This window comes from Solanum tuberosum, unplaced genomic scaffold (genome assembly GCF_000226075.1).
Source record: "Solanum tuberosum cultivar DM 1-3 516 R44 unplaced genomic scaffold, SolTub_3.0 scf00414, whole genome shotgun sequence".
Taxonomy (NCBI): Eukaryota; Viridiplantae; Streptophyta; class Magnoliopsida; order Solanales; family Solanaceae; genus Solanum; species Solanum tuberosum.
The window spans coordinates 317,508-327,261 of record NW_006239332.1 but is presented as its reverse complement, the minus strand read 5'-3'; the positions used below and the strand labels follow the sequence as shown (position 1 = coordinate 327,261).

At 36.9% G+C, this 9,754-nt stretch overlaps 1 protein-coding gene across 1 annotated transcript in view; it reads left to right on the top strand.

Moving 5' to 3' along the window:
• The window catches only part of LOC102585015 (phosphoglucomutase, chloroplastic-like), a 16,703-nt gene extending 9,653 nt beyond the window's left edge, over positions 1–7,050 (top strand). Inside the window, 14 exon segments of the mRNA NM_001288352.1 lie at positions 322–400; positions 489–553; positions 634–701; positions 4,499–4,573; positions 4,576–4,581; positions 4,583–4,617; positions 4,696–4,770; positions 4,850–4,965; positions 5,404–5,545; positions 5,691–5,772; positions 5,851–5,897; positions 5,978–6,055; positions 6,380–6,485; positions 6,563–7,050. Coding sequence (NP_001275281.1) covers positions 322–400; positions 489–553; positions 634–701; positions 4,499–4,573; positions 4,576–4,581; positions 4,583–4,617; positions 4,696–4,770; positions 4,850–4,965; positions 5,404–5,545; positions 5,691–5,772; positions 5,851–5,897; positions 5,978–6,055; positions 6,380–6,485; positions 6,563–6,630 — 1,042 coding nt within the window. The 3' untranslated portion in view covers positions 6,631–7,050.
• Positions 7,051–9,754: the final 2,704 nt, after the last annotated feature.

Below are 9,754 nucleotides of genomic sequence, written 5' to 3'. Positions count from 1 at the left end.
TATTTTTCCCCCCCCCCCCCCCCACAAACACACACCAAAAAAATAAAGGAAGGAAATCCACATTGACTGACTACAAAGAGATCACTGTTTAACTGACTGTACTAGTTCAAATGTGATTCTGTAGGTAGTGCATTTTGTGCAAACACAATAACTTCTAGATATCTTGCTTGATCTCAATGCTTAGTAAAATGAGATTACGCTGAAGGACCCTATATACGTACATATATATATATATAAATGTATCCTTCTTCCTATCCTCCCCCATCCGCTGGATATCTTTGCTCATGCTTATGCCTTGTTAACGTCTGATGCTGCTGACAGGTTTGTATTTGATGCCATGCATGCAGTTACAGGGGCTTATGCAAAGCCCATTTTTGTTGACAAACTAGGAGCTAGCCTGGTATGTATGCCTTGGAGGTTTTTCTTTAGCTATTGAACTATCTTGTGTGTTCTTGATTATAGCTTTATCATCTATGTATGTCGTGTAGGAGTCTATTGCAAATGGAGTGCCACTGGAAGATTTTGGACATGGTCATCCAGACCCTAACCTTACGTAAGAAACGAGCATCTATTGAAGTAGTTGTGCTTTAACTTCTTGAAAAGAACTAAGATACTTTAGTTATTTTGGTCAAGGTATGCTGAGGATTTGGTGAATATCCTGTATAGAGAGAATGGACCTGACTTTGGTGCTGCAAGCGATGGTATGCTCAAAAACCTTCTGCCGCAACACTTCACCTGAGTTGTCTTTCAATTAATCAGAAAACATATATAATATGCTTGGCTGAAGTTCAAAAATGATTGAATCTTAGATGAAAGGAAAATAATTAGAAAAGAGAATCAAAATTAGAAGCCATCAAAAAACATTGAGTTAGCTACTCCACCGTTCTTCCCACCCCACTCCACCTCAAAATCTCTGAAATGAAAAGAGACCAGGGAAAAAGGAGGGCAATTAGACAGTTAGTTTCAACAACATATGGTCATATTCTTTCAATTGCATGCTTATACCATTGCTGAAAGCTTGGTTACAATGATTGCTTCTTTCTTTCACTAGTCTTGCGCATGATTCTATATGGAGAATGAAAATGAAAATGTTAGATCAAAACAAATTAGGAGTTCTAATTTCTAATTTTATTACACATGAGAATAAACATGATAATGCCTCTGGAGATTTCCTCGTATTATTGTTTAGAAATATGATTTAGAAGAGATTTTAGAAGACCAACTATTCCAGTTTTTCTAATTTATCTCCTTGAGACATTTTCTTTAATATTTCAACTATATCTTAACTTGTACTTCTGGCTAATAAACGCAATGTCCTTTACAATAAAGAAACACAGAACAATGTTAAATTTGTAACAGAAATGATGAAACTTTATTCTGCTCTCTTGCATAAATTAAACAAAAGAGATCAATTCAACTTGAAATCTTACCTTTATTTGTTTGAATGTTGAGCCTCCGTTGTGGGGCTTGTGATTCTCTATGCGGACAAAAATGCCAAGCAGAAAGTTGTATTCATACAATGGAAAACATAAATAGGAATTCTAATTAGTCTAGGATTTGTGTGTAGGGTGTTTCGTTTGGAGTAGTTCCTTAAGGAATTAAGTACGATAAGTAGCATTGAAGTGTCCATTTGTTGTTGTCGAAGAACATTTGTAATGAGAAAGGGGAGATAGTTTGTGGTTCAAACCCAGTCAGCATGAAGGTAAAGCAGGCATGGATCCAAATCTGGCATAATTTGATTAATTACTGTTCATGTTGACAAGAAACAAGATGGAGGATATTGAGGGATGGGAAAGAACATAATGATGAATTGTCTTGAGCTTCATGTCAGCTTACTTAAATTGTTGTGCCCTAATTATCTATTTCCTAGCTGTAAGTTAAGAGTTCTACATTAACTTCTTTCTATTTTTCGCAAATAAGAAAGTCTTATCATGTCTACGCCAAGTTGGTGGTTATTCTGTTACACAATAAATGAATCAATAGTTAGTTAGTTTTGCCTAATGAGTAATTAGTTATGCTGTTGGATTAGTTAGAAGCAGTTAGCAAGATAAGATTCTTTTTCATTTCTATATAAGGCATTGTATCATTTATAGAATCATCAATTGAATATACAAGTACACTGTTACACAATAAATAAATCAGTAGTTAGTTTTGCCTTATGAGTAGTTAGTTATGCTGTTGGATTAGTTAGAAGCAGTTAGCAAGATAAGATTCTTTTTCATTTCTATATAAGGCATTGTATCATTTATAGAATCATCAATTGAATATACAAGTACACCTCCCGATGGAATCCTATTCTTCATCTTCTATTTTTTCATCCACCATAGCTGAATAACTCGAGCTTCTCCGCTAAGCTCCTGTCCAGCTGCTAAAACCTTGGATTCCTTTGGGAATCCCTGCATTTTGGCTAACATTGGTATCAGAGCCATACGAATCCTTGGCAGCAATGACAAAATCAGCAAGAGCAAATGAGAGTTCTTCTAGTGAAGTAAGGGAATTGCGTGAAATGATGCATAAAATGTCATTGGAAATTGGTACTCTAGAAAAGGAAGTTTCAAATCTTCAAAAATTGGATCAAGTGGTGCTTGAAATCAAGGAACTAATGGCAAGCAATGGAGCGAATCAGAGAGATAAAATACTCACAGAAGGAGACAAAATACCTGTGGGTGGATGGCAGTCAGAGCAACAATCACACTGTAGCTTCAGTAATCAGAATTCACATTACCCTCGAGGGTCGACAATGGAGTTTTTGAAGTTTTCCGGAGAAGATGTCAGATCTTGGTTGCTTAGTTGCGATCAATTCTTCCATAGGGAGAACATTCCCATGGAGGAGAAGATTAGCATTGCTGCTCTACAGTTAGAAGGTGAAGCTGTTCGGTGGCACTTGTCCTTTATGAAATACAGGCAGTACATTCAACCACCAACTTGGAATGAATATGTGGTAGCATTAGTGGAAAGATTTGGGGCAGATTCCCCAAAGAAGCTGGTTAGTTTTGAATTCTCTAATCTTTCTCATTTCTACCCACAAGAAACTTCTATCAAGAAGGCCTCATATACTTCCAAGGTTCTCGATGAAATGCCTAAAAGAGATTTAGATATAGATTTTCTGTTTAAGGGCACCATTGAAAGAAACAATAAAACTGAAGCTTTTGAAGACTTGTTTTGTGATGCATTCTTTATAGATAATGGGAGTGATATTGAGGCTTTTGAAAATATGCATCTTGGTTGGCTTTTCTTGAATAATAAGAGTGATATGGATACAAAATCCTTGGATAGTGATTGAAAAGAAGTACTCTCATGGCAAGCTCATTCTGATACAATTCTTTCCAAGATCATGACTTCCTGCAATTTATGGTTAAACTTGGAGAGTAATAAGAAGACCTGCCAACATGAAGAGATTGAGAAATCGCGCTTTCTAATAGTAGAGGAAAGACCAATACTAATTGCAGAGGAAAAAGTAGAAGTACGGATTGATGGTTTTCTATCATTGTCAACTTGGGATGTGATCGGGAGTAAGAAAGCAATAATCTTGAGGATGAGAATGTATGCCATATGATGAACCTTGTGAACTGTCACAGTGTTACACATTTAGAAGTCATCAATTATCAAATCTCTAGTTCATATTTCACTCTTGGGAACAAGGGTGATCTCAAGGGGAAGGGATGCACTCAGTTTCCACTGTTGCAGTTTTCTGCGTCTTCACTTGGAAAGACGAGTTCGACATCTTTTGGGCGGAATATGGAGAATGGAGGCAATCAGTTGTGTATGCTTTTCCACTCTCCTGGCCCTTTATTCAGGAATATGAGTCCGATAGTTGGAGTGACTGCACCATCTGGGAAGAATGAACGACCTTTTGCAGTCATCAATAGCTCTGGACAGACACATGAATGTTGTGGGAAAATGTCTAAGAGAATTACAGCTAAGGATCATCTGAAGTCTGAACAACATTGCGAATCAATTGCTGATGGTAGTCGAAGCAGAAGTCAGCAGATCATGCTACTTGGGAATTCTTTAATGCATTAACTGTTTCCTCATTTAGATCCTTCAGGTCAAGGATCTCTTTGCAGCAGGGAGTACTGTTACACAATAAATGAATCAGTAGTTAGTTTTGCCTTATGAGTAGTTAGTTAGGCTGTTGGATTAGTTAGAAGCAGTTAGCAAGATAAGATTCTTTCTCATTTCTATATTAGGCATTGTATCATTTACAGATTGAATCATCAATTGAATATATAAGTACACTTCCCGATGGAATCCTATTCTTCATCTTCTATCTTTTCATCCACCATAGCTGAATAACTCGAGCTTCTCCGCTAAGCTCCTGTCCAGCTGCTTAAACCTCAGATTCCTTTGAGAATCCCTGCATTTAGGCTAACATATACACTGCAATCTTCTCATCCTCAATAGCTCTTTTCTTGATGCTAAAACGACAAAACACAACGCTGTTCTGCCATATTGAAGTTGGAACCAAAGTCTGATTTTCACTTGTACACTTATGCAGGAGATGGTGATAGAAACATGATTCTTGGAAGAAGCTTTTTTGTTACTCCATCTGATTCTGTTGCAATTATTGCTGCCAATGCCCAAGATGCTATTCCATATTTCCAGTCCGGGCCTAAGGTATGAAGCACTTAAGCCTTTTATGCACCTCTGGCTTTGGTCTTTACACATCACAAATTTGACACGTTTATCTTGTAGGGTTTGGCTCGATCAATGCCCACTAGCGGTTCTCTAGATCGCGTTGCCCAAAAGCTAAACCTCCCCTTTTTTGAGGTTAGAACTTGTTTACTGTTTCTTTAATTTTTGATGATGTTGCACTCTTCAACTATACTTCTCAAGTTATGCCCCTCAGGTGCCAACTGGTTGGAAATTCTTTGGTAATCTAATGGATGCTGGAAAATTGTCAATCTGTGGCGAAGAAAGTTTTGGGACTGGTTCTGACCACATCCGTGAAAAAGATGGTATATGGTATGTTTACATGTTCACCAGTGATTCTTTAGGTAGTTTGTGACTGCCAAATCGGGTTAAACATTGCTTCAGATATGTTCATTTCCTTGTTTCATTTTGATGCTGTGGCATAAAGGCAGATACGAATGAGAACATCTATCTCCTACGTTGTTAGTAACATAGTGATGGTATTGTTCATTGTACCTGTTTTTTGAACCCTCGTCCTGTGAAACTGTTGTTGGTTTACTCTTCCATTTCATTTAAATGATGCCAGTGGATATTGCTGTGTGTCCTCGCGATATGAGAGTTTATTCGCCCTTAGAGATTCTTCTCTTAATCTGTATCACCAAAATGAATTGTTGCTCTTCTCAGTCTCTTCTATGCTACATTGTAAACTTTAGCGTAGTATAACAGCTATCAACTCTTTGTGGTCCTAATTTTTGAACTTGTAACTTACAGGGCTGTTTTAGCTTGGCTTTCAATACTTGCATATCGGAACAAGGACAAAAAATCAGGGGAGAAATTGGTTTCTGTTGCTGATGTTGTGAAGGAGCATTGGGCCACTTATGGAAGGAACTTCTTTTCGAGATATGACTATGAGGCAAGCACATTTTGTTATGTGACCACTTTTTGTGTCTATTAAACACCTTATTGCATTTATTTCAGTTTCTGTCTTCTGGAATGATTTGTGGATTACTGATCAGCCAGATGATTAACTGCAATACTTTGTCATAATTTCTGACCAGGAGTGTGAATCAGAAGGAGCAAACAACATGATTGAGTATCTTCGGGATTTGATTTCTAAAAGCAAGGTTGGTGATAAGTATGGTAAGTTCTCATTTTCAAGTTAAAGTTGTCAAGATTCACAGCATTTAAGTTCTTTAAGTACTGAAGGTTCTCCTGCAGGAAGTTATAGCCTAGATTTTGCTGATGACTTCGCCTATACTGATCCTGTAAGTTCTGAGATTTCTCAGGAATGAGAATAACTAACCATCTTTCTGAATTTTTTAATTAATTGTTGCGTGTTTCTCAGGTCGATGGAAGTGTTGCATCCAAACAGGGGGTTCGCTTTGTTTTTAGTGATGGGTCACGGATCATCTTTCGATTATCGGTATGCAACGAGTCCTTATGTTAAATCTCTAAGAACAGGAGTAGTATAATCTGAAGTCTAAATAACTGAAACTAAATAATAACGCCATAATCCTTATATTTCAAACTACTCTGAAAAAATCTGTATGATTTCTAACTAGTCTTCCATCAAGTTTTCATCTTGAAAAGCATGTTAAAGGGGACAAATGAGATGTTCAAATTGACATGGAAGGACTAGTATCTTATTATGTTGTGCGGGGTTTTGTGACCATTCTCTTCTATTTCATCCATAAACTGCACGCTATAATTTATTAAGTGGATTCAACTAGAGATCTCAATTTTACAGGGTACTGGTTCTGCTGGTGCAACAGTCAGAATATATATCGAACAGTTTGAGCCGGATGTTTCCAAACACGACATGGATGCTCAAATTGCATTGAAACCATTGATAGGTTAGATTGTTCATCTACAAGGTCAACTATGAAATATTCCCATTTTCCTTGAAAATTTATCTAGATATCTTTTGCAGATCTCGCTCTTTCTGTATCAAAGCTAAAGGACTTCACCGGAAGAGAAAAGCCTACTGTCATCACATAAGGGCATAGATATCTGCAACTACAATTGCATAGCGGAAGCCTTCTTGTGACAGTTGCTAGGTTGGGCACTTCCTTTCTTCCTGAATTTTACGTGATGCATGGTTCATCCTCATTTGGCTTGCATGTGGCTATAGTCTTCTGAGGACCAAAATTAAAATCATGTAAATTATGTATAATCATCTGATGATTTTAGAACGTATGATTGGAGTATTTAATCAATAGAAAGCTGCAGCACCTAGAATTTTTATTTCTTCCTAGAAGTTTTGTTAAATTTGTAATAAGTGAGATACCTGCTCTAGACATTTTATTCCAGAATATATGACAGTTCCCATGCCTCGTACTGGCTGTTGGTGATGGAATCTATGTGGGATCACTCGAGTTCCTTCTATATTGATTAGTCTATTTCAGATGGTTCCTGTGAGATTTTTGGGCATCTGTATTTCTGATCTTCATCTTCATAGTTTATATACTAAAATCTGTTCCCTGGCGTTATTGTGCATTTTTGAAGACCACGCTTCGAAAGGTTAATCATCCTATATCTATAAGCATTTCCCATAAACAATGGCTTCCTTTTCTCTTAAAAGAAAAATTATATAGGGAGGACTTATTTAATCAATTTTGCTATTGTGGTAGTTAATTTGATAGAATGTCTCAGCTTATAAACATCATGAATAACATACTGTTATGCCAGCATTTCCTTAAATCCATAGCGGCATGGGACCTTTGCTTAAGGTAGCCATGTAATATCGCATTAATGTTAAGGTTGAATCTATCTTACTATTGTAGCTTGCCCTTCCTCTCTAACCTCGATGCTTTCTTTGAGCCGAGGGTCTTTTGGGAAACCTCTCTACCTGATAAGGTAGAGGTAAAGTTTGTGTACACTCTACCCTCCCCAGACCTCACTTGTGGAGTGGAACTATGCTGTATATGTTATTGTAAATAGAATAAGGATCGGTCATGATGAAATGAGGTGCTCGATGGAGTTTCCTATGATATATTAATTATATGTTGTACTGCGGAGCTAGTTCACTGATGAGGTAACTCAAAATGGTACAAAATTGAAGCTTGTCTGGGGATAAGTAGTCAAACTTGTCCTCCAAACAGCTTGATGAATTGCTTCTTCAAGGTAAAAGGACCTACCAAACGTGAAAAAGTTGATCCAAGAGAGGATCAAAATTAGTAAGCAAACGTTGAGTCGAAGAGAGGTTTTCTTGATTGAAATCTTGGCTCCATATGGCGTACAAGATTCCAGAGCTAGTTTTAGCTACGGCTAGTTCCAGAAAAGGATGCAATATGGAAAAATGCGGATGTCATTGTTCATATTCTGGATTGATGGGGAATCTTGTGACTGGATTTACCTCCAATAGATCACTGTAAACTTGTCAGGGAAGGTTGGAAAGTTATCCAAAAAGGTGAATATTTACAGCTTATAATGTGTGTTTGGCTAGTAGGCTCATTTGGATCAACTTGCAAGTGATGAATTTGATTATATGACTTTACCTTAGAGAATGTTGAGCTTAATGTGGTAGAATCAATGACATACATGGTTCAGCCAAAGTGGGTTATCGGATTTGCCCTCCACCTTAAAAAGTTATAGGTGCTAAGCACTTGGGGTCGTTTGGTAGCTGGTAAGAGTTATGCATGATGCATGTATTAGCTACCAAATGTGATATTACTTAGATCTCTATTACTTATGAAGAATTTAATACCTGCATAACTCACCTACAAACCATCTACCAAACGTCCCCTTTTAGTTTATACAATGTCAATACAACCCTTTCTATTCAAACATACATGATTGGTATCTTAAAATCGAGTTAAATATGCTTCAGATAGCTTAAGAAGAGTGAAATTATCTGAAGCATATTTAGTCCCGTTTGAGTGCATAAATATAGGAGTTAAGAATAGAACATATTTTCCAGTTTCCTTTTGGGTATGTTTTTTTTTTTTACACAACTAATAATATATGTATTTTGGGTATGTTGTTGGGTTACGAGCAATTTGCCTGTTTAGGTTATGTCCAAAAACGAGTGACTCCGGATTCTTAATATGCTTGACTGGTGAATCCAAAACTTTGCGTAATTGGATGTAGTCATTTGCTTCAAGTCTAGGATTTAGCCTTCTCCTTATTTAATTTTTAGTTTTTTAGATTTAACTTATATATACTAATGATGTACCAGTATTATAACCAATTGGTTAGAGGCAGAGGCGGACCTACATGGATGAAAAGGGCCGTTAACTTTGAAAAAAAATACTCCCTCTGTCCCAATTTATGTGACCTACTTTCCTTTTTAGTCAATCCCAAAAAGAATGACACATTTCTATATTAAGTAACAATTTCACTATAAAATGTCTATTTTACCCTTAATGAAATGATTTACAGCCACACAAATTTCTATCATTCATTTTGGACCACAAGTTTTAAAAGTCTTCCTTTCTTTCTTAAACTCCGTGCCGAGTCAAACTACCTCACATAAAATGGGACGGAGGGAGTATGTATATATACGTTGAAAAACGATCATATATTTGGTTAGACACCCTTAAACACAAAATTTAATTGGAGGCACTGAATGAATTTGTTTAATAAAGTTTATCGATCCTTGACTATGTATGTTTGATAAAGTATGTGACACCACTTCGATTAATGTGCATGCATCCACCTCTGGTGGTATCGTGATCATTTTCAAATCCTGGATTCACCTCTTGTAGTGAAATTGGTTCTTGACGACATTGTCCCATCAGCTCCACGATGTCCCATCTCAGCCTAATGCCTCCAAACTTCCTCCTAAAAGAACATGGCTATTGGCTAGGTCATGCTGGTTGCAACTTTCTTTGGATTTTCTTGGGGATAAATCCAGCAGCACTTGTAATGGAAGAGGGTCAATTCAACTGTTCTTTCTTGTGTATATTGTAATTCCACTATCATATTCTCTTCCAATGTTAAGGTCCCTACCATCATCAAACATCAAACATCAATGTACAACTTGGACAAGAAAGAGCTATAACCACCCCCTCTTACAAATGTTTCAACATTATTTTTGTCTTTTATGAACTCTAAATCTCTTAAGACAAAACTATTTCTAATCCAACATGTCTAAGTGATATCATGGCACAGCATGCACTAA